The sequence below is a fragment of the Meriones unguiculatus genome, chromosome 3 (genome assembly GCF_030254825.1).
Source record: "Meriones unguiculatus strain TT.TT164.6M chromosome 3, Bangor_MerUng_6.1, whole genome shotgun sequence".
NCBI classification, from domain to species: domain Eukaryota; kingdom Metazoa; phylum Chordata; class Mammalia; order Rodentia; family Muridae; genus Meriones; species Meriones unguiculatus.
In genome coordinates, this window is record NC_083351.1 from 91,925,186 (window position 1) to 91,949,898 (window position 24,713).

Here is a 24,713-nt window from a genome sequence, read left to right on the forward strand (position 1 = left end):
TCAATGCACAGAAAAAAAAAAAGAACAAGAAAGATTAAGTGGCTGCCGGTTTGTTACTCAGGTATTTTGGGTGAATTACATGGGAAGGCTGAATTGTTCCTTTCTGTCCCAACACAGAATGTCATACAAGCAGTTATGTAGAAACACAGGTGAACATTCAATGCACAACTGTCAAGTGATAAAACATTTCTGTCTTTCTCTGGGAGGGAATGATGTAGCTCTTGGGAGGTCTGTAAGGCTACCTTGTATCTGTGTGTCTTGTACGGCATCAGTCCAGGAACGTGACCATGTCAGGGGAGGGTCTTCAGGTCACGGTTGTTTGGCATGGAGAAGGTTTAACAGCTAGCCTACGGAGACTGGGGTTGCTGTTTTATTGAAACTTCTTGGGCTAGCATAGTTATTAGGCTAGTAAAATTTAAGAATAATCTTTAACAGTAAAATGAAAATAAGAGCAGTGGGTTTGGCATGGAAAAAAGCTTTATCCATTTGCGAAAAGCTCAGGAAGGCAAGAGCCTGTTGTAAAACAAGGGAATAGAATTGGGTCTCTGGATGTCCTTGCAAAATAAGAGAATCAAGCCAGGAGACAAACAGGCACTGCACTCTAGCCCTCTGTGTCACAGAAGACCTATGACTGAAGAGAGAATGCAGACACTAACTGTTTCTGAGGGCCCAGGTCTTTTCCTTAGAGGAAGTGTGGTGTGCATAACCGTACATGGATGACAGGAAGTTTTGGGCTTAGTATCCTTCTAATGGTTTCTTTATAGTCACCTAGATCAGAACATTAGAGCACTACCCTTTCTGTCTTCAGTTTCTACCCTCAAGCACTCTTGGACAGCCCCTGAGTATAGCCACAAAAGGATTAGATATACTGGTTAGTGCTCCAGATGCCCTCGTGCTTACTCTTCCCTCGGCTGGAGTTTAAACAACTGCCATACATACCCACCCAGGGATTAAATCTGGGAACATAGTGTGCGATCCCTGCTAGAAGAATCGCTGAGTTCTCTTCTTTCCCTCAGTAGAATAAAGTCTGGATTCTAAAAAGTTTTTTTTTTTTTTTTTTTTTTAATTGAGAGAGGATCTTCTTCTTGTGCAGACCAGGCTGGCCTAGAACTCACTAAGTTCTCCTAGCCTTTGCTTCTCAAGTTCTGGGATTAAAGGTTGTCTGATTTAGACAAGAGCCTATTTACTTATATGAATGGCTTTGGCCAATTCATGTTTTAAATGGCCACTCACATTAAAAGTGAAAGTGGGTAGATTCTTCTTCCTTTAGTTTCAATGCTGAAGGAACACAAAAACTTTAAGTCCTAGGGAATTATCTTTGTGCCCACGGGGACAGGGCTACCTACAGAAAGTGAACAGCAAGGAACTGAGAACAGTGAGAACATAATAAATTAGAGGCAATCAAACTATGGCCTTCAGTTCATTGAGAGTCTTGAGAAGGGAAAGAACCTGTTGTCTTTAGCCTGACTTGACTCTACCTTTCAGGAAGGGGAATTTAGCCTTCAGGCAGAGGCACCTAACAGTACTCTGTCTGCTTATTTTTAAGGGTTGGCTGCTGTACTGTTTTTCCATGTATTATTTGGGTCTATTGGTGTGTGACCCCAGACTTCAAACTCTTGTCCCTGCTAGGGATTGTCTCTGTAGAGAAATCATAGTGGGTACACACGGGGAGTTATCAGCACTCAAACCTGTGGCCAGGAATATCCTGCAGAGAACAAAGTCCCTGTTTAACTTAATCCCCTTTCCTCCCTCCCCCATCCCAGAAATCGCCAGGCAGGGACATGAAGTTCTCCGGAGAAGGTATCTCAGGTGAGGAGGGAGTAGGAATTATGAGCCATGAAGTTGATGTTGAAATCTTGTCTGATTGGATCCCTTGTCTTCATGAACTTGGTATGCATATGGGAAGCTTTAAGTCAAAACAAAATAAAACACCAAGATTGGGATGTGTAACAATGCCACTGGCAAGGGAAATTCTAGAGTGAAGTGATCCCCTGCTGACTCAGCAACACTGGAGAGCTTAGGCAGTTTGTGTGGGCATTGCCATTTTGGTTAATCATGTGATCACCACCATCTTGGTGATGTCCTATGATCAACTCATGTTGGTGACATCATTAATCCAAGTGGTGGCAAAGTCAGCCTGTGGTTAGGGCAGCTCCACCATAATGTGGCCCATTGTACACACTGTCCCAAGCAATATGTGTGTATCACAGAATAAATGTACAAGTTCCTTAGTATCTGTCTTCTAATCTTAACTCTGGAATTAGCATGCATGTCTCAAAGGGTCTAGGTACATTCTTGTGCCCCCAGGTGCAGAGTGCTGTGACGGCAGAGAAAGGAAAGGGAAAAGGAACAATTTGAATCTTGTTTCTTGTTGTGGGTTGGTTTGGTGATCTGCCCATTCAGATGCTATATTCTGTACCCTGAGATCTAGTTGCAGTCCTGCATTCTCACGTACACTGTAAGATGTTGCATAAACTTTGCTCCCCAATTTTCTCTGCTTTGTTAATAAAAAAGGCTGGACAGCCTGTAACTGGGCAGAGGAGAAGTAGGCAGAGCTTCAGTGCCTGGGCTTGAGGTCTCAGAGGGACCATGAGGTGAAAGGAGAGGAGGATGCTGAATAAGAATATGGAGAGAAAGAATGTGGTCTGGTGGAGCAAATCTAGCTCCAACAGGTTGACATGTTAGCAATTAACTTGGGGAGTGCAGCTTGGAGGTAGCCAGACTAGCATAGACTTTTAGTTCATGTCATACCTGTCCAGTAATTGTGCTCAATGCTTGTTTAAATGAATCAATAGGTCTTTGTCTCAATTATTGGGGAAATAGCTGGGTCACAGAAAAGCCCTATAGAATTTAATAAATTATCAATAACAGTTTCTCTAAGAAATGACTAATCCACTAGTGGAAATTCACCCCGAATTTCCAAGTGCTTTAAGAGGATGGAACGGTGGTGCCCTTGCTAGAGAAAAGACAGCTAAGGATCTTGTGCTTATCTCTACCTCCTAGCTGGTTGAGCCATAATGTGGTCATTGAAGTCTGCAGGTCCTTGTGCCTCTTTGCAGTGAATCATGCAATTCACATGGACAATTACAGAACAGGAGATATTTTATTACAGGAGTGACACAGACAAGCTTGGAGTGTCAGTCCTGGCCTGTGGCCTGGCAGCAGGAGGGAAATGGGAAGGAAGAGGACTGGGTGACCACTTTGGGCACATTTGCAAAGGACCCACCTCTCCCAGTTTCATACAGTGTGAACTGTTTTTCAAGCATGCTCCCTTGATTGAATGAAGCCCAGTAGGCCTAGGGCTACCAGTCTCTCTGCAGTCAACTTTTATGCGTTAGTCATAATGGTTCATTTCAGTCTGTGATTCTCTGTGACACTCATAGATTGTACCTTGGAGGTAGAGCCTGTAAGGAGGTGTTGAGCTGGAATGAGGTCATAAGAGTAGATCATGGTATGACAGACCTGGTGTGTTTTTAGGCACAGGAAGAGTCATTAGAACACCTGTACACAGAAGGGTGACTCCACTGAAACCTCAAGAAATGCTAACACCTGGGTCACAGATCTCCAGCCTCATGGCTATGGGAAAGTGGATATTGCCTGTCGAAGTGGCCAGGCTGGAGTGCTCAGTTATGGCAGGCCTCACAGTCTAATGACCTTGGCAGTAACTCTAGGGGAAGCTGCAGGAGGCTTCTCTGTTAGGCTGAGATTGCCAGTGATCTGGCTAACATCTGGGTTCCCTGTTCCTGTTCTAAACTGTAGGCGATAGAAGAGTTGGTTTCTTGTATGAAAGCTGTCTGCTTGCTCCTCTCCTCTCCTGAGTGAGGGCAACCATACACACTGCTGAGGTGGTCACCGGAGGCAATGGCCTTGTAGCCAGGAAACCAAGCATACAGTGTCCCTGCCTCTTTGGAGACTCTGGCAAAAAACTGTGAGAAGGTGGATGGACTGGAAAACAAGGCAGAAGCAGCTGCCTGCAGGGACATAGACTAAGTGACCACTAACTGTGTTACAGACTGGCAGCTGTCCACTGTCTCTGTCTCAAGCAGACCCTCTGACCCGAGTGAGCATGTATATGTTACATGTGCATGACTGTCTGTGTTACATGTGTATGTGTGTCTTCCCACAAGGAAGGTAACATGTCCCTAACCCCAATCTGGTCCTCTGAGCTCTGGGGAAGCTGTTTCCCCAGGAATGAGGCTGGTTCAGCGGGGAATAACCAATTTTCTGTGTTTATTTGTTTCTTGTACAAGAAGGTTTCTGTTTGGTTCTAATGAGTAGCTTTTCCTAAAGAGAAGTTGTAATAGCAGCAGAAACGTAAGTAGATTCTGTAAACTTGTAATCATACGTGTCAAACACACTGGTATTTTTCCCTGTGAAATAGAACTGGTGAGAAGTCATAGAGAGTGGGTGCGGAAAATTGTGTTTTTCCTGACAGAAGTTAATTCTAAACTAAGTATTCCCCCGCAAGAAAGGCAGGAAAACATTTTTACATGTCTATCATTTGTCCTTAGAGGACTCAAAACAAATATGTTTCCTAGCACTCAACAGCAGCATTATTCTGGTGGCCTCGGGCTATGTGCTGTTTTCCAGTTGGTGGAGTTAGGGGATGAGAAAACAGCACTGCTGTGCCAAACTGGGGGCCAGGTCCTGCAGGGTAATCAGAGCCAGCAGAAGCCAGGACGCTGCCTACTTGTGAAGGGCCTGGGTCCAGCCATGGGTGGATAGCTGGTTGAAAGGTCCACGGCCAGCCAATGCCACAAGTCGCAACACCAGGAGAGAAACTCAGCAAGGTAGGCATGGGGAGTCTCCCTCCATGCTGGCATCCTGAGTCAGTGTTATCCAATCTCTCAGTCAGCATGGGTACAGAGCCCACGGGGAAGAGCAGGGCCATGGGGCACTGAATGAAATAGCTTTTCCCTCAGTGTAAATGCCCTGGTCAGGCTGCAGAATTCTCTGCAGATGTAGAAATGAGAAACATTCTCTTTGATAAATGAGCCAGGATCTCATGCTGCCTAAAGTCAGGGACTGCAGCCCTGGTGGCAGAGGACATTGCACGTTTTGATAGTGGAGGTTACTGAGATGGACCCAGGCTCTTGCATGAGAGGCCAGTGCTCTTCCCCTGAGCTGCAGCCCCAGAAATGCTCTCCTTTGAGGTTTCCACAATGGAAGGCTTTGATGCTGGCACCTTGGTGAGGAGGTGGGAAACTCTATAAGGCTGACTGCTGCTTTGGGAAGAAGCAGCTATCCTTGAATTTGACATTCCAGAAGTGTCTCTCATGGCCCCTACGGCTGTGTCTAAACACAGTGTTGTCCTAACACAACCAGTCTACGTAGCTGCACAGAGAGAACAAACTCAGGGTCAAGAGCTCAAGATGTCCCTTCCCCACCTGGGTCTATCAGGGGATACAAGTGCAGTATCTGGTATATTCTTCCTCCACTGCAGCCACCCCAGGCTGTCCTGGGAGCAGACGTGAGCACCTGATCTCAGGGTTCACACAAGGCTGAGGCATACAAAGGCCTTCACAGGAGCCCATAGGAACCTCCTCTGTACAGCTTCTTCTTCCTCTCTGTCTGTCTGTCTGTATGTATGTTTCTGACTCCCAGGCTGAGGGTTTTTTTCTTCCTGAGGTGAACACAGGTCCTTTGTGGGTTTTTTAAAGAGCCAGCATCAGCTGGGAGGAAGCTAAACTTGTGGACAGCATCTCCCTGCAGGAACCATCTGGGCTTCTGCCTTCTGCCCTTCCTTCCTTGCTTCATTTCCTTCGTAGTGTCCTTTAGGTCACTGATTCCTGTAGGGATGGTATCTCTTCCATCCGCCTCTCTGTCTCTGCCTTTCAGCCTCACTTTATTCCCTTTTCTTCTCTCTGCCTTCCTTCCTCTCCTCTCCCTTCCTCTCATATACACACTGCAAGACCATTGCATGACATAGGCAAGAGGTGAGTCTGCAGTTGTTCCTGCCACAGCCTATAGCAGTCACCACTGACCTGGGGACAGACGGAGGGAAACACGCTGCCTTTAATCCCAGGAGAAGCCTGTACAGTCCTTATCAAACCCAGGGAACATCTTAAGTCTCAGAGTTCCAAGGGAATACAGACACCACCCTGCTCCAACTTGAGGTAGCTTAGGGCTGACACAGGAGGCCCTGTGTTCACTTCCAGTATCGGATAGAAACAGGGAAGTTCCTGTATGTCGGAATGCAGGCAGCAGGCCTTTGGTCACTAAAGGCTGCCTTCCAGAGGACTCTTTCCACTGGTTCTAGCTGTGTTTTAGGGTCTCTCTGGAAAGTCAAGTAAGTGACTGACTACCACACATCACCTTCTCAGCTTTCTCTTTCCTCACAGGAGGGAAAGACACATATTTTCAGAAACTTTCTCCTTGCCCCCCATCTTGCCCAGGTACTAAGTGCCTTACACAGCAAAGCTCATCAGAGCAGATGTGGTGGCAACAGCCTGCGAGTGACACCAGTGTGCCACATGGTCACATGATTGCTATTCATGGGCTTTAGAACCACTATGGAAACAGAGATCTGGGTGTGGCTGTGAGGCTGTCTCTAGAAAGATTTAAGTGAAGAGGACAGATCCATCTCGAATGTGGACAGCACCATTCCATTGCCTTGGGTCCCAAACTGAATCAAAAAGGGAAACTGAGCTGACCACCAGCAATCACTTCCTTCTGCTTCCCAACAGTGGATGAAATACTACCAGCTGCCTCACTCTGCCTCTGCCGTGGCTTCCTCGAATCCCTTCAAACTATGAGCTCAAGGTAAGCCTATTCTTGAAGTTGCTTTTATCAGGAGTTTGTTATGGCAATGAGAAAAGGAACTAACATACCACGGTAGTTGGACTAAAACATATGACATTCTGGCCTTCAAACATCCCTCTGTGATGTTATCTTCTCAGACATGCCTTCCTGAAAAATGGTTCTGGTGGGAGCCCAGTGTCTCACAAGAAACCCCAGGGGCCAGGGGGCTTCTCTCCCTGGGGATGGGCTGTCCTCCAATGTCCACAGACTCCTGAGTAGAACCCACCCCTTAAGTGAGTCCTGAGAAACATGGGGTATATCACTGCATCTGCCCACCTGCAGTGCTACTAATAGACCGGCCCATCTCTCTCCTGACTGCGGCTGGATGACAGGATTACAGTAACAGCTCCACCAGGGCTATGGAAAGTGGAGAGCTCTCGGACAGAGAGTGGACCCATGTGAACTGCTGTGCCTTCTCTGTTGAAGAGATGCAGCCAGGGATGCATGTCAGCACGAATACGCTCAGAACTAAGATGCTGAGTGGGCACATACAGGCTCTGGGGGTCGGGGGTTCTCCATGCTGCTGTCTTCTTTCACGTGTCCTCAAGCCACATACTCCTGGGTATTCTTCCTTACCCACCAGTCAATTTTCTCTCAGACAAAGATAAACATCCTTAGCTTCTCAGCAAAGTGTTTAGAAAGGCCCCTGCCTGACATGGGTTCAGCATGTAGGGGACTCTGCTCTGTCCTGGGATTGCTGAGCCTAAGATCTCATGAGCAACAATGTTGCTCTACGGAACTCCTTTCTCTCATGCCTACTTTTCAAAAATAAATTGTGGTCTAGGTATTGATGAGAAGCCAAGGCCTCTTCTGTGTTCTGGTTGTAGTATTTACAATACACTTGCATGTGCACACACACAACACATACATACAAACATACATGTAAACAGCCACCATACATGAGAAAACACACCTGTACAATCCACAGGTGAGAACACACTGACAATGTACATCCACATTAATGCAACACAAATACAGTGTGTATGTATACTGTTTGAACTTTCCCCATTACATAATAAGCACACGTGTGCACATGTCCTCATGCATGTACATCACACAAACCACCAGACACGAATGCCTTTTGTTTTTGCACAACATACTCTACCACACCATCATGGTCTAATGAACATATGCACACACGTGTGTTGTGCTCTTCTAGACAAGACCTGGTCATTCCCTGCACAGTCTTCCTTTGGGGTCTTTTCCCAGGGAAGCCTGAGAAGCCACTGTGGGTCACTGACCTGACAGTGGGCTCTGGACTCTGGTCCTCAGTGGCCTTTTAAAAGCCCAAAGAGCAGTCACCAGCACTGCTTGTAAGCTTCGTATTTTAGAGTAGTTTCTGGCCAAAGACTTGAACCTCTGGGCTATGTCCATATGACTAGTTGCTGCCTATCCCCTGCTGCTAGTGAGGGAGGGTGAGGACTGGTAGATTTGGGGGCCCACTGAAGTGGCCTTTCTGAGTCTAGAGGCTTGTGTTTGGTGCCTGCTCCATGGCTGACACACTCACCTATAAATAATGGTGCTGACAGGTCTCCTGTCAGCACCGGCTGATGGACGGCTCCTTCTTTTGCCATTACAGCCTTGTGACTGTGGGAAAATTAATTTAAGTGGTAGTTAATTTCTAATGAATTCCATTCAAGCGGCTAATATGGTCCCTTGGTGTTATGGTAACCTTCACGGATCATTGCATTATGTAAATAAATTCTACTTTATGCTGGTTTATTAAAAAAAAGAGAGTAAAGATTGGGAAGTCTGGGTTAAGTCTCACAGTCACACAAAAAACCCACAGTAGCGGGAAACCCTCTAAAGGGGAAAACACAAGCCGTTCTGGAGCCTGTCCAAGAAGGGGACAGCGCAGGATGGTGGAGCCATGTTGTCGGGGATCTGTATGGACATGTTCTCCTCCGCCTGACTCCATGCAGCTTATTCTGTATTCCAAACACAGGGTTTCTATCTTAGGCCATAATCAATCTGTCTTGTACCTCAGAGTCTTGATTTCAACACCTAGGTGGGTGGAAGAAGCTGGGCTTCGGGTCACACTTGGCAGAATGCTGTCAGGAAGCAGCCTTGACATCCCAGTATAGTTTGTGGCATATGGTTTGAGGTATGTGGTGTGTAGTGTGTGTGGCAGAAGTATGCCTGAAGTAGCCTTGGGAAGAGTGGCAGCCCAGCCCACAGCTCACACAGGGGCCTGGCTGGTGCACACAGAGGAGCGCTGAGCTCCAGATGCTCTTGAGACCAGTCCAGCCTGAGTCTCATTCCCTCCCTGCCTTCCTTTTCTCTACTCTTTCCTTATCATTTCTGGAAGCCGATCAGCTTGGTGGCATGCATAACACTAAATGCTTTGACACCCGGATACTGTCCTGTCCTGCCATAGCCTCTCCTCACCTGGACATGTTTTTCATATAGATGACACTGTCTCTTCTTCTTGGAGTCCTGCAATCCAGAATTTTTCAGACCAACCATTCTGTTTTTAGCTAATATGATATTCTCATCACCCAGAGGAAGTCCTTAAAATAGTATTTGCCATTATGGGCAATGGCTCAACAGCCATCACGGCGGTGCTCATTCGGCGGCTTCCATTCCACAGCCATAGCTTCACACAGCCTTCTTTGCCTCATCTCTGACTCTGTAAAGAGGTTCCTCGGTTCCTGGCCCTCTGACTAAATAAGGAGTATATACTCCACAGCCATAGGCTATAAGAACACACATACATCTGTATTGTTTAACATTGAGAAGTACACACTTGAAACAGTGACACTGAGTCACAAAAAAGTTACCTCATAATGTTATAAATTTAGAGTCTGTATTAGGTTTCATTCCTAGTTTTTTTGTGGGGGGAGTAGGCCACGTGTTTCCCGCTGAGATGCCACAGAGGCAAACTGTGCTCATGGAACATCACATCTGACAGGAGGGCACAGGGGGCATCAGCTAGTGAAAACGTACCTGTCTGAAGAGGCCAAAGGCAGGACTGCTCTGGCCAGGGTCCAGCACACACTGCAGGCAGAGGACCAGAGACAGTCTCTTGGTTTGTAGGTCTTCATTTGGCCCTTATAGCCCTCAAGGTCTAGTCAGAATACCATGAAGCTATCCCAAGGAAAGGAACAAATATAACTAATGTTTCTACAAATTTTACTTGAAGACTTAAATGCTTTTCTGGGAAAACCAGCTCAGTAAATTAAGGCTTTAAATTTTTAAATTTAGAAAAAGTACAGTATTTTAAGACTTAAATTTTTTATCATGACAAAAGTGAAAATTATCCAAGTTCTGTAGCACGTTCCTGTCCGCATTCCCAATGCAAAGGCTCCACGTGGCCACGGCCTGAATTCCTGCTGATTTCAGGTCAGCAACTTTGATCCTAGCCGCCAGGGCAGGACGCATCAAGCAGAAGGTTGCCAGAGCTGAGGTCAGCATCAGCAGACCTGATGCTGAAGTCCCGAAGTCAGGTGCTACGAAGTTGTTTGCCCTTAACCCCTCACTCACACTGGAGGTTGGTGGGGCAGCTTGAATCTTCTGTGCTGCGAACAGCCCCAGAGGGTCACTGTCATTGGTATGGGGCCATCTCCAGAAGGCAGGACTACAACTAGCGCCCTGAAGATCAGACAATCTGCCCTAACAGAGCCCTCCCCAACGACTCAAAGCTGTGTACCATGAGAAGTGCCCAAGAGGTGAACAGGTATTTCCTATTTCTTCCAAATGCCAATGAGTGTCTTCATACAAACAGAAATCCTTTCCCTACCCTGGCCCTGCCTGTAGCCAGAGGTCAAGATTAATGAGTTAGGCTATTCAAAAATGTACTTATTTCTACTGAAAATGACTTCAATTGGAGGATTCTGGAAATAAAAGAATGACAAATGTCCTGTATTACTAATACAGTGACAGGCATACACCAAGTATCTGTTGCATGCCACATTCTTCTGACTCTGACATTAGTTTTGCAACTATAATGTCCATCTTATAGAACTGAGGAGCCAACACAGCTGAATATGGTGGACATCTTAGCTATCACAGTACCCATGACTGCCTCCCAAGTCCAAGAAGCAGAAGTGGCCTCCGAGAAGTGACCACAATGAGAAGGGTGCTTACAGCCAGGCCTGTCCAGTAACCCTGCCCTGGCCCATGCCCCTCTGCTGGCCAAGTGGGTCATGCTCTTCACCTCCTGCTGTCTGGACCTATCAGAGGCTTTCTGCAAAGTTCAGGCCTGTAAACCATCAGCATGTGACTTTGTGCTGACAATGAACCTGACACCTTGCTTCATACTATTGTTTGGACCAGGTCCTTCTACTAAGTTGCTGGTTTTACTCCTGACCATCAGCTGTTCTTCCTGTGTCCCCACACTCTCTTCCAGGCTTCACGTTCACTTGTATGCTTGCACATGTGAACACACAGATCAACACATGATTGACCACAGCACATAATTTCCCTCAAAAAAAAATTGTCAGGACCCCTCTTCTCAAAGCCCTATGGGGTGTGGGGTCCCAGCCTACACCTAACCTCTCTAAAGCTGTCTGCACTTCCCAACAGCTACCGTAAGACCCCAGGAAAAGGCAGTAGCCATGTCCCATAACCACCCACTGAAACATCTCTGAGTTCACACCAGTCCAGGGCATCGATCTAGGGTACCAGCAGCTACAGATGTCGTCCCCTCTGAGGGACAGCAGGTTCACAGCACTCTGCCTTCGTCACAGGGCCACAGAAACTGCTGTAGCCTGGAATCATTCGGTACACCACAGCAGGTGAACCTGGACTATTGAGATTTAGACCGCAAAAATAAACAGCGCCAACCAACACCTACTGGAGAGCACACACCCAGGCCCACTTTTGAATACTGACAAATGCAAACTTTGAAAGCCTGCTGGAGTCTAGCAGTCTAAAGCTTCCTCCAGAAGCCAGTGTGCTTTGTTACTTTGAGATGAACATGGACCAACCTCCCTCTGAAAGCACTCAGAACTACTCCACAGTTTTAGAACAGTCTTGACAAACATTTTAATTGGTTTCAGAAGATATTTAGAGTCAAAGAGTTTTTCTTTGAGTAAAGGTTGGCACTGTTGTGCTCCCCATATGAGCTTTCCGGACCAGTCAGCCTCTTAAAGCATTGAATTCTGCTGCATTTGATGAAGAATGCCAGGGAGGCAGAGGCAGGGTTCTCTGCCAAGTTTCAGGTTAGTCAGGGTTACAGAGCCAGAACAGTAACAATCCTTCCTCATCTGCACCTCTGGTCTGACTAGATTTGAAGGAACTGGGCTATGGTGTGGGGGGAAAGGGGGCTCAACAAAGCCCTAAGGCCCACAGATCTTACAGAATGCTTGATTTATTTTTCTTTGATAAGGTGAAACGAATTCCCCATGGACACTGCTTGAAAGCAAGAGCTACCTTTGCCGCTGCTTATGCTTGGGGTTGGTCTTACAGAGGACGAACCACCGCCCCCGCCTCTTCACCATGTAACAGTCCCTACAACGTCTCTTGAGGACATCCTTGGTCTTGAAGCCCTGCGACGGCTGCAGGTGCGGCAGGGGGTGGCCCCAGAGAAGTGCGCGCGCCTCCGCGCAGGGTTTGGCGCTCGGTAGGGTCCCCAGCAGGAACGAGGAGAAGGCCCGGGGCTTCATAGAGAGGCGACTCAGGCGCAGGAGCGGGTCCACGACAGAAGCTACCACGCTCCGTACAAGCAGGGCGGCCATGCTGAGGCCAGACCTGGGGGGAGAGAAGCGTGGTCAGGGCTGCTGCAGTCTGACTACCCCCAGGCGCTCCCTTTGCAAGGCTACTTGGCGTCAGAGGTCAGAGCACAGCGGTCACCTCGCACTCCCGGCTCCGCGTCCCCACGTGGCCCGGCTTGCGCGCTCCCGGGAGGCCGCAGATTCCGGAGGCACAGCCCGGCCAGGGACCCCGCCCGCACTCCCGGCCGCCCACGGAACCCGAGACCTACGCCCGGGAAGGGGTGCCACGGGCGACGAAATCCTCCCCACTCCACCTCGGGTGCCGGTCACCGAAGCTTCCGCGTCTGCGCACTGGGGCGGGACGCCCCAGCCAAGAAGATGGCGTAGGGTCACGTGGGATTACAAGCGCCCTGGAGCGGAAGACCGAGGAGCATGCTTCCGGGAGACACACCCCTCCTTGTCTCTCCTCTTTCTTATCAAGAGTCCTGTGTGCTAGCTCTGCAAAGACAAAATAAACAACCAAACCAAACCAAACCAAACCAAAAAAACCGGCGCGGTGGCGCAGGCCTGTCATCCCAGCACTTAGAAACCAGTGAATTTGGTTGTTTTCTTTGAGCTGAAAACGGCCCAATGTCCTTTAGAAAGCACTCACTACTGCTCCAGACTTTTAGAACAGCCATGACAAATATTTTTATTGGTATTCAAAAGATATTTATTTGTAAATAACTTTTTCCTTGAGTGAAAGTTGGGCTTGTTCTCCCACAGGTGCCTTACTACCCAATTTGCTGCATTGGATGAAGAATGCCAGGGAGGCAGATGCAGGAGGATCTGAGTTTGAGGCCAGCCTGGTGTCTACAAAGCAAGTCCAGGACTGCCAAGGCTATTCAGAGAAACCCTGTCTCAGCCCTGCCTTCCCAACCCCCAAAATCAGACAAAAATGCAGGCCTAGACTATAAAAGAAACTGTCAACAGTGAATAGGGTGGAAACAAAACAAAACCCAACATCGGGACAAAATGTACAGGTCATATGTTTCCATTAAATGACATTCTGGCATACATGGGAAAGGCCAAGAGAACAAGTGCAGACACTGCTCTAGCTAGGCAGCTCAGTTCTTCCCCACAAACCATGAAAAGCTCCAAGACGTGTGGAAAGAGTTTGAGAATGAACTCATACCATCTATGGCTTTTACAGTTAATTCATGTTAAATATGTCTCAGATTTCAGGTAGTTTGTGAATCCATCCATCTTAATTTATGTATAGCAAAGTAGGATCACCAGCATGTGTACCCTAAGTCCTCTCTGGCTCCCAGTCTCACACTTCACACAAAGATCACTTAGTACATCTTAGTAACTAGCCATGGGAATACCTTGGCCCCAGATGTTAGCATATAGGCAGCATGCTTCTGGGTTGCCTAGTAACCTATTATGTCATCATGTGTCACCACAAGGTATGTGACAGGTATAGTTCAGCTGTGCATGTACAAGCTCTAAAAGGACCAACCTGCCACTTTGTCTCTCTTACCTTCCTCACTTTACTCTCCTCTCTTGCTGGTTCCACTTCACTTTCTTTCCTGGTGTGCTTCCACCATGTTTCTCTTTCTCTCTTTTTTCTATCATGCCACCTCTATCCAATAAATCTCTTTCATATAATATCTGTTGTGTGACATCATTTAAAAATACTAATACCAGAGTTCTATCATTTTAAAAATACTCTGGGTCAGAAAAATGGCTTGGAAGTCAAAAGTGCTTGCCCCACAAGCCTGAGGACCTAAATTCAATCTCCAGAGCTGAGAGATAGAAGATAGAGAGAATGAAAGAGAGAGAGAGAGAGAGAGAGAGAGAGAGAAGGGAAGAAGGGAAGAGAGAGAGAGACTGATTTTAAAAAGAGACAAATCAGGGCTAGAGAGATGGCTTAGTGGTTAAGAGCACCTGCTGCTCTTGCAAAGGACCATCATTCTGTTCCCAGAACCCACACAGCTGCTCCAATTGTAACTTCACTGCTGGGAGATCCTGTATCCTTTTCCTGGTACTAGATACCCACACACGTGGCCATACTTTGATGCATATATTCATACACATAAAATAAAAATATATAAGTCCTTTAAAAAGAGGGAGAAAGAGACAAAGCTGCAGAACAGGGCATGGTGACATAAGCCTGAAATCCCAGCACTCCAAAGGCTGAGGCAGGAAGATGGTGAGCAGTAGGTTAGCCTGGGTTACAGGGCTTAAGGCTAGCTGGGCAACTTAGGCCCACATTTGTTGGTGTAATTGTTAGGGGCAATTTCCAACCTTGCAAGACTTTTGTGTGTGCATCCATGTATCTCGCCGCCTTACTGGTCATCCTTTTGTCTTCACTCGCCTATTCCTTATGTTACAGCTGAAGGACAGAAAGGCAAGTGGCAGGTCATCAGCCTCCAATCCTGTCCAAGGGCCCCCAAACAACACATGCTAGCTTCTGGCTCTTTCTGGTAATTAGTGACCTGCCCTGCTTTTACCCCTGGGCTCACACCTCCATCTTGGCCACATCTGGGCAAAGTTGTCCACTCTAAGGTCTGACAGTGTATACTGTTCTGAGGAAGGTTCTGACTCAGATTCAAGAGACGCAGGCAAGGCCAACATGCCTTCCAGAGTTACATACTGAGATCTGCATCAGGTCTTTGTACAAAGCAGCGCTTTTCGAGGCTGCTTTTCCATGATGGGTAAACTCACTTGCAGTCAAAATGGAAACTTTACTAGCGCTGTGCTGAAGAAATGCTCAGAAGTTTCCCTTTCCCGTCCCAACACATGTAAAGTAACGTTCACTGCACGTTCTGTTTCTTCTGCTGAACAATTTATGACTTTACTAAAAAGAAAAAAGAAAGAAATCGAAATTTGGCATTTTCTCCATTGCCATAAAAGCGTATAGAGCGCATGTTCAGTTTCCACCTTCCCTGCCTTGGTCGCACTACTAAGCTCTGAACTCTGCGCACAGTTAACCCGCAGCCCGGAGTCCCAGCCAGGAGCTGCACCTGCCTGGCCGCCCAGCGAATCCGCTCCACCGTAGAACGAAATAAGTTCCACAAGTGCCGCCCCGCCGACCGCTGTGCGCCTGCGTCGGCGCGTGTACGACGCGCTGGGTCAAGGGTCACCAGCAAGATGGCGGCGGCGCTGACCTTCCGCCGGCTGCTAGCTTTCCCCAGGGCTGCACGGGGGTTCGGGGTGCAAGTGTCGCCGAGCGGGGAGAAGATCACGCACACCGGCCAGGTAACGGCCGCGCTTGCCACGCCTGGAACCCGAGACTGACGTTGGCAGGGAGTTTAGCAAGGTGTGCTTCTACCAGGCTAGCGCGCAGCCCTACTTGGGCTCTCCTTGGGGAGCAGCCCACTGTCCAGCTCTGATTTCTAGCTAGTGGCTTCCGGTTGGGAGTTGGTATCCACCCAGTCTTTAGGTCATATATTTATTATTAAGTTCCAAGTTTTATAATAGTATATAAAGCAACCCTAGCGTTCAATCTAATAGTGAAACAAAAAAGAAAGAAAGAAACGAAGGAAGGAAAAAGGAAGGAAAGAAAGAAAGGGGCTGTGTTCGCTGCTGATCTGCTGAAATGTCGCTGTTGGAGTTGGCTGTTTGTAAGATCATGGGCTTGTTTCCAGTCTGCATTGCAGTCCCGTGGGACTCCTTCAGTACAAGTACAATTTGCTTGTTGGGTTGTCTCATCAGTGGGAGTACACCAAGGGGAACATGGTTTTATTCTGTAATGTTTGCGATGTCATTCAGAATTCGAATGTAAAGATAATACTATTTTTTTTTCAGGTTTATGATGAAAAAGACTACAGGAGGATTCGGTTTGTAGATCGTCAGAAAGAGGTAAGTAAAAGATCCCATGACAGTGGTTCAGGTTTCCATAAGCATAATCTTGTTTTCAGTCTGGTATTTGCCTTAATGTTTTTATTGCTGTGATAAGACCCAAAGCAGCTTGGTGATGAAAGGGTTTATTTCATTTTATAACTCTCAGGCCACATTCCTGAGGGAAGTCAGGAAGGAACTTGAGGCGGGCACTGAAGTGAGGTATGGAGGAGTGCTGCTTACTGGTTTGCACCCTATGGTTTTCTCAGCCTGCTTTCTTATGGCACCCAGGACCACTAGCCAGTCCAGGGATGTCACTGCCCACAGTGAGCTGTGCCCTCCCACATCAATCATCAGTTAAGAAAATGCCCCACAGATTTGCCTCAGGCCAATCATATGGAGGCATTTTCTTGATTAAGAGTTCTTCCTCACAGATATTAGCTTATGTCAAGTTGCCATAAAACTAGCCAGCACAATATCTCCTAGATTAAAGGAAGATATACTATTAAAATTTATTCTTCTGGTAACTTTCCAGGTAAGATTTTTATAGTTTTCATCAATAAATTGTGCTATGTTTGCCCAGGATAGGGTTAACTTGAGTAGGCTCAGTGCCCCACACAGGGAAAGGTCATTTACTTCCCGCTAGGAAACAAAAATAGAAGGTTGGGTCTACTCAACCTGTGTAGCCTAAGTAAGTTTCTCTGTCACTTGGGTCTACAGTTCCTGGACTCTTCCCTCTAAAATGGTAATTCATGGTCTGTCCTCTGTGGTTCCAGAATGTTTGCATTACAAGTCTGCCTTCAGTCCTGCTCCTTCCCTCTGCCATCAGTTTGATTCTTTTTGTTCTACCATACCCTAGATCAAAGTTCCCCTACCCTCTCTGATCTTGGCTACACTGTCCTGGGTCTAGTTTTTTATTTCTGTGTAGCAAACTCACTTACTCTGCAATTGGTTAAATGTGAGTTTTTATTCTCAAGTTTCAGCCAGAATCCTCTTGTGTCATATGAATGGGAGGCAAAGAAGTTTGTATTCTCTCTTTTTTGACTCCTTGATTATACTTCTTGGATATCAGAAGGATCCTAAGATCTATTCCAGGTTTGGTGAAAGAATGCTGGCATTGGTTCTGATGTCTGCCAGGAGAGGGAGAGAGAGAGAGAGTGCATGTGTGTGTTGGGTCTGCATTAAGTGGTGGAAACCAGGAACTTACGTGCTAACATAGGCTTCGGGTGAATAGCATAGACTACTACCTAAAATTCATTTTTCTCCCTTGTAACTCCTGAATATTTTTCATAGTATTTGTCATTGTAGGTGTCTAGGTGGATTGCTTTGGGAGCAGCACGAGGCATCTTCATTTCTAGTGTGGCAGGACAGATCTGTTTACTTTTAGGTGTTCCTTATTATTGTGGCCTTTGTCACAGTCCTGCCTGTAGTCCTTTAGTGTGGTGTTGTTCACCTGCTACCTCCTACCTTCAGTACTCCAGGATGGTGTTTCATACCTGCTGCATATTCCCCCTGCCTTAGTCATCCAGGGTACGTAGTGTTGAGAATATGACAATTCAGTACACCATCATGAAAGTTATTTTTTTCCAGCTGTCTGTGAAAATGTGACGCTGGAAGCTGGACACTGACCCATGTTGGGAGGCTGGGCAGGCCCAGTGCCTTTGCTGTGTGATCCTGGGGATGAGGAGGTGTGTTCCAGCAGATGTGCAGCATTTATCCCAGGTGTCCTGGGCATCAACAGAAGGTGTTACTGGGGTGTGGCTGATCTCCACATCCTCACACTGCAAGTGTCTTGTGGCAAGGTTGTGGCTTAAACGTCTGAGGAGCAGATGTGTCCTGAAGCCACGAGCCTGGTCCCTAGCTTCGTTGTCTTGTGGTTTCTGGCTGGCTTGGTAGAGGGTCACAAGGAAGAGTTCAAAGATACACTGAGATGAACTGAGACAGTAGAACCAGTATGCCAACAGGGAGCTGGCCTGGTCCTTCCCGGCCCTGATGGGTAATATTCAGACACACTATTGTCCTGGTGCAGCACTGTCTGTGTCTAGGTGATCTTTCTGTGGTGAACACTTGCTTGTTGGGTGATGGGAAGGCATCTGCTTAGGTGTTCTTTCTTTACACACAGATTTTCGGCTCATAGATAATTTAAAATGTTTGTTTTGGCCTTAGCATTTTTATCCTGTTGGCAGTGCTGGGTGTGAAACTTAGGCCCCACATGTACCAGGTAAGCATTGTGCCTCTGAACCATTACTTTAAGAGACCTACAGAGTTGCTAAACCATGTTTGAACCTGAGCAGTTATTTAGCTCCACGTTTGCAGAGGGCTCCTCCGGATGCTGCACATTCTGGATTTGCACAAGTGTGGGTTTCTCTCTCCTGAACCTTCTTTGAGCGGTTTCCCTGTTTCTAGTCTTGAGTTTTATCAGTTTTAGGTTAGGAAATGAGTTGTGTCTGGATTCAATCTGAGGACTGTGGGTTGCACCATACTGGGCAGTTGGACTGTCTCTGCAAGAAGGCTGGGATGTTTTCAGGAGGATCCTGGCTGGCCATGACTTGGGAGGTTTGATGCCTGACAAGGGCCCAGTATCTGGGTGTGTGGTGCATATTCATCCCGAGAGAATGCTGTGTCTGTCTTACGTATCCTTACTCTGTAAGGAAGAGACCAGAACTCAGGCCTGATGTCCTAGAGCAGATGGTACCCTGGGACCTCTGAAGAAGAGGCAGAACAGTTGTTACTTGATTGTCAGGCATATACTGAGGACATATAGTCCTGTAGGGTGTGGTGACAGCAGTCTTGCCCACACTTCAGGACTTTTTGTTTCTCTGGTGTTGTGCTTTGGGCTGCAGGCTAGTGCACTCATCCTTGCAGGAGCTCAGGTCTTCACCTCTGGGGCTAGTGGGCAGCCAGTTGTTACAGTCAAGGGAAGCACGGAGTGTTCCAGGGAGCCCTTGCTTCACTGAGCTGCTGCCGCCTCAGCTCCATGGAAGGCAGGTGTCACTTGCAGTTCGAAACTAAGCAGTTGGGCAGAGTACAGGACACCAGGAGATTGGGTCTGTTGTGCCCAGTTCTGTGCTGGTTTTCTGTTGTCGATGTTGAGAAACAGACCTCCTTAAGGGACAGACTCTCCTCAGAGTTATGTTCATAATTTAGGAATTTAGAAGGCTGTGGCCTGTCAGAAACATTGGTCTTAAGTGAGGCTCTCAGAGGATGGTATTTATTCATAAATTCATAACCCCCACCTGGGGCCACCTGGGGCCAGTGGTGGCAGCTTCTCTCCAGGGAGCTACAAATTTCAACAGCCCAGGACAAAGCTGGATGTCATACACAGCTTGGAGGCTGCTGTAGGCACTCCTCCAGTTGTGCTTGTGATTTACAGGCTACACATGTGTGTATACACACACACACACATCTGTATATACATGTATATACACATACACTATATATATGTGTGTGATTCTGAGTGACAACTAAACCAAGCTTTGAGTTGATTTAGCACTGCTAGCCTTCCATTCATAGAGCCCACATCTCAACATTTGGTAGTTCCCTGGGTAGTCAGATAGCTTCAGTTATGCATTGATCTTGATGTATTTTGTAGCATCCTGTTTTATCTTTAGCAACTTTATCTTAGTTTGAAATAAAAGGAAACCAGATTGTGCCCAAGTATCTTCTGCTAATCGAGCTACTGACCGTCAAGAGAAAAAGTGAAAGGATGGCGCTCAAGCCTTACTACTTCATTCCTGTGTAAAGGCCTCATCTCACAGTGTGAGACAGTCCCTGACAGTTGTTCCTGGGGGCATTCTCCTGTGCCCCAGCAGTGCTTCCCTCCTCCTCATCCCCTGGGGTAGAAAAAGCAGGGCAGAGCCTGGTTGAGCACGCTGCAGATCTGGTGCATGGTTGGGGTGTTTACCACACTGGTTCTTTGTATTCTTGCCTTGAACCAAGTCCAAGAAGCAGATGCTAATCGTGGGAGGTCAGGGCTGCCCTGGAGCAGTGATTGAATGACAGCAGGGCAGGCACCTGTCAGTCACCAGCGTGGAGGTGTCAGCTGTCCTTCCTACAAGGAGACGGCCAGGCTTCGCAACTGCCTGATGGATTCCTGCGAGTTTGTTAGTATGGCCTTTGTGACATGCTGTCACCCATGCAGACTCATAGGATTTATATGGTGGCGCTTCATTGGTATGGTCGCTGCCTTTACTAGCTGTTATAGATGCTTGAGTCAAGGTGCTGCCCAACTGTTGCAGGGGGCTGTGAGCACAGAGGACTGTGCTCATAGGGATCTCTGCTCGTAGAGGACTTTGTTCTCGGGAGGACTGTGTCTTGTGAACACAGGCAATGTTAGAGAATTCACCCTGTTCCAGGTCTGAAAGTTTGGAGTAATATTCCATCTCAGGCAGTCCAGTGCAGCCATAGCTCTGTTCAGCCTCTGGACTTTGTACCTGTTGCTTTCAAGCTAAGATGCTTGAGTCATTTTGGAAAATAAGAAAGCTCTGACATGGAAAAAATAGTGTAATGGTTCCCTCTTCCCACTTGGTAGGCTCTCACTGTCTGCAATGGTCAGTTGAGGTAATTTTGTGGCACCTTGGCTCTGTTCTGTCACATGTGGTCCCACTAGCCCAGGTAGTCTGGGAACAAGTATTGGATATCATGTTAATTGATCTGAATTTTCCAGAACCTAAGTGTTGGAACACACTGACCTTCAGACCATGCTGACTTTCAGAACACGTGATCACGGCAACAGTACCACAGCTAGAAAATTATAGCAAACCCTGTAACTGATATGCTTAGCTGTGTTATGCTTTATAAAATGTACACCTTGACTCGGTCCTAGAAGTTAGGAGGGGTCAGCTCTAATACTACATGGTGGCAGGCTTCGTGATGGATAGGTACGATTTCTGTGTGTTAGTGTCCAGCACACAGGAACCATCTCCAGGAAATGCCTGCTGTCGACATGCAGGAGCAGTGGAAGAAAACTATTCAGGGTATGTTTTTAAGTGGGCAGAAGTTAGCTCTTGCTAGATGTGTGCGATATGATCAGGAAGTGGCCTCTTGGATTAGAAAGTACGCAGAGTAAAATCCCAGCCCTGTGAGGAAACCTGGTAGGAGAGACCCTACTTATTCACTGCTCTGTGACCCGTGTGATTGAAATAGAACACAACAGATAGATACAAGTGACCAGAGGGAAGGGCAATTAATTGATGAGGGATATTGTAAACATCATTAAGTGACCATGCCTCTTACCTCTGAATAGAAACTGGAAAATTTAATTGAAATGGATAATTCTGTAGGGTGATAGTTTATCAAAACTTGACTCCAGAAATGTAGGACTAAGTCAGACCAGAATCCATAAAGAAGCAAAGCGTTCATATGTTTGCATAACTCTAGGCCCTGATGGTTTTCTAGGTGAATTTTCCCAGGCCCTTAGGTCTCCAGTAATCCAGTAGTACATGGTTTGTTTGTGAATGGAAAGAATGTTGGAGAGCTTTGAGATGCTTGTCTTGTGAACACAGACAATGTTAGAGAATTCACCCTGTTCCAGGTCTGAAAGTTTGGAGTAATATTCCATCTCAGGCGCACATGATGTGTGTCTGCCTATGTTTAATTGACTTAATTGTGTTTTGAAGGGCTCATTTTGACTTCATGGATTTGGGTGGGTGCAGTACACAAGATTCGAATAAAATCACAAAGATTTTGTGTTTGTTTCTTCCCTTTCCTCCTTCTAGGTGAATGAGAACTTTGCCATTGATTTGATAGCAGAACAGCCAGTGAATGAGGTGGAGCATCGGATCATAGCCTGCGACGGAGGGGGTGGTGCCCTGGGCCACCCCAAGGTGTACATAAACTTGGTATGGTGCTAAGCAGCTTGCTGGTTGTTGGTGCTCACCTTCCCTCCCAGCCATCTGCCCTGGCTCTCTGGGTGTCCCCACCGTGCATGGGGGTGGATCCAGATAACAGCCATAGCTCTCAGTTCAGTGTGCCTCATGTTTTCATGGGTGTTTCTAGTTGACAGTGTATTTCAGGTTTAACCTTACTTTCAGTGTACTGTCTTATTGGGATTTGAGGTAAAATATAAAATTAAGAGATATTTCCTTTTGAATTTTTTCAGGACAAAGAAACAAAAACAGGCACGTGTGGCTACTGTGGCCTGCAATTCAAGCAGCACCATCATTAGTGTGGATTGTGTGTTGGTCCTCTGACACCTGTGGAGCATCTCCACGTTAGGTGTTTTGGTATGAGCTCACCGCTCTGTGAATGGTGTCCCTTGTTATGAATAAAGGATGCTGCCACCATGGACAGTGAGTTATTTATTCCTTTCGTAGTGTGAACTTCTGAAGTGAATGCTTATGTGGCAGACATGAGCAGGGGCAGCTTTGCTTCCAGAGCATACTCCCGTCTAATGCTGCCTGCTAAGTGTGGGCACCAGACACTTCCTCAGCAGTTCTGTCTGTGGGATGACCCGAGCAAGTGGCCTGGTGAAGGAGCAGTAAGACAGACTTGCCTCGCCCTGTACACACTCCCTGTGGCTTAGTATGAGTGGCACCGAGCAGTACCCTCACCTGCAGATGCAGTGTCCGCCCTCCTCATCCTTACACCAGCAGAGTATCTTCAGACCCTGTTGAAAGACATTTACGGTTGCTGGCCCAGGAAGAGATGTGCTGCATATTTAAGTCAGGGTTATAATGCAGCATTACACCATTGATAGCAGCAGCTGTTGGAAAGGAGTCCAAGAGGATGCAGAAGCTCCCAAAGGAGGAGGTGAGGACTTGGGAACCCCAGAAAAAAGTTTCATTGGTCAAGATTCTTTTGCTGTACCTGTACAATGATCATGTATACCAGGAGAGCTTTTGTAGAGCTGGCAATCCTGGACCCAAGGCCCAGGAACTGGATGGCTGACCCAGAGGCTTACAGTTTCAGGCTTTAGGAGCTGCAGACAAAAGTCTAGGTAGTCAAAGGAAGGACCATTTTTCACCAGTAAAGCTTCTACTGGTTGGAAATAGTTGCAGGATCATCTAGGTGTCATGGAGACGTGTGGTGAGGATGAGGATGATGATAAAAATAAAAACCCAGCACTAGTGATTTCGGAGTTGGAGTTGGGCTTAGCCAGCAAGCAGTTGTACTTGTCATACAGTTTCCTCTCAAGGACTCTGTGGTGTAGTCAAAGCAGCTGGATCACCAGGGCAGGGCCCAACCCCTGTCAATTAGGAACAGTCCCCAACATCTTATTTAAAGGAAAACAAAACAAAACAAAAAGCACTGAAAGACATAACAAAGGATTAACAGTAGTAACTGTGCCTTAGTATTTGTGTATTCATAATGCTTAACTTGTGTTTCACATTCCAGAGTGATGTGGGCCCCTCTAATACATGAAGATTTAGGGACGCTAAGGGAAGCTAGAGAACTCAAGGATGTGGGAAGCTCAAAGGAGGATGTGCTGCAAGACAGGATACTCAGGCATGAGAAAGGGCACAACTAAGCTTTTCTGATTTTTAGAAAAGCCTGGTTGGGAGGGAAAAAAAAAGGCAGAATAGAAATGCCTTCTTATATCTATGAGTGAGTGGGGATGGGGTTGGGAGGTGGGGGAAGCAGAGACTGTACTCCCCGGGGAAGAAATCTAAAGCTCAGCAAGTAACAGGCAACTTTTTGTATTCTTTATTTTTTTTAAATATTTTTATTTAAGTGTGCAGTGTATGCAGGTGAGTATAGTGCCCATGGACAACAGAAGAATGCAGCTCTGAGCTGCTTGATGGGAACTCAGGTCCTCTATAGGGCAGAGTGGGCTCTTAACCACAGAACCACCTCCTCAGCCCAAAGTTTCAAATGTTTGTTTTTGTAATTTTGCATATGCACAACTTGCATGCTGACCATTTACCCCCATCCCTCTGTCTCCACAAATCTCTCATGTTCCTGTCTGTTCTGTGCTGTGGTCCACTGAGGTTAACCAGGGTCATCTGTGTGGCTATGGGAATGGACCAATCTGCTGGGTACCTGTGTATACCACATCACACTGACTGAAAGATTACACAAGACAGTTGTAGCTGGCATGAGCCATTGAGGTGTTTTTGCAGATGGGAATGCTGCTGTGTGGAAGACCAGGTTGCATAGCTTCCCCATGCATAGCTTCTGTGTTCCCACCCTTTGGGATGAGGAGATAAGTCATATATAGGGTCCTGGGAGTAGGTCTTGAGAGTACCAAGACCACTAGTGGTCAAGTCACTGCATCAGCACCAATGGGCCTTTAAATGTTCCCTGGCTACAGCCATTGTATATATTGTTCACCGAGGTCTATGAATTGATTGTATGAACATTCCAGGGCAACACACATATTCCAAGTTTGATGGGTGAGAAGGGGTTGCTGGGAACACACACCAAGTCCTAGCCAACACAGGCAGGGTACTGGACAAGCATGAGTGCAAAGAAGGAAGCGTCTTCCACCAGAGC

General features: G+C 47.0%; 2 protein-coding genes across 6 annotated transcripts; one reads left to right on the forward strand and one right to left on the reverse strand.

Moving 5' to 3' along the window:
- Positions 1 to 11,762: 11,762 nt before the first annotated feature.
- On the reverse strand, positions 11,763 to 14,813 carry Mrpl36 (mitochondrial ribosomal protein L36). 4 transcript variants are annotated; one of them, XM_060380361.1, is made up of 3 exons: positions 14,745 to 14,813; positions 12,725 to 12,953; positions 11,763 to 12,492 (listed from the first exon to the last, which is right to left on the reverse strand). In XM_060380361.1, exons 1-3 carry the CDS (start codon positions 14,794 to 14,796, stop codon positions 12,171 to 12,173), a joined length of 603 nt encoding a protein of 200 aa, XP_060236344.1. In that variant the 5' UTR covers positions 14,797 to 14,813; the 3' UTR covers positions 11,763 to 12,170. The 4 variants fall into 4 exon arrangements, with proteins under 4 accessions (XP_060236344.1, XP_021487075.2, XP_021487074.2 ...); XM_021631400.2 differs by lacking the exon at positions 14,745 to 14,813 and having other exon boundaries at positions 12,770 to 13,044; XM_021631399.2 differs by lacking the exon at positions 14,745 to 14,813 and having other exon boundaries at positions 12,725 to 13,044.
- Positions 14,814 to 15,541: 728 nt separating this feature from the next.
- Ndufs6 (NADH:ubiquinone oxidoreductase subunit S6) lies at positions 15,542 to 22,566 on the forward strand. Of its 2 annotated transcripts, none has more exons than XM_060380362.1 (4): positions 15,542 to 15,698; positions 16,248 to 16,301; positions 21,998 to 22,120; positions 22,388 to 22,566. In XM_060380362.1, the coding sequence occupies exons 1-4, from the start codon at positions 15,591 to 15,593 to the stop codon at positions 22,469 to 22,471; spliced, it is 369 nt and encodes a 122-aa protein (XP_060236345.1). In that variant the 5' UTR covers positions 15,542 to 15,590; the 3' UTR covers positions 22,472 to 22,566. The 2 variants fall into 2 exon arrangements, with proteins under 2 accessions (XP_060236345.1, XP_021487110.1); XM_021631435.2 differs by having other exon boundaries at positions 15,543 to 15,698; positions 22,381 to 22,566.
- Positions 22,567 to 24,713: the final 2,147 nt, after the last annotated feature.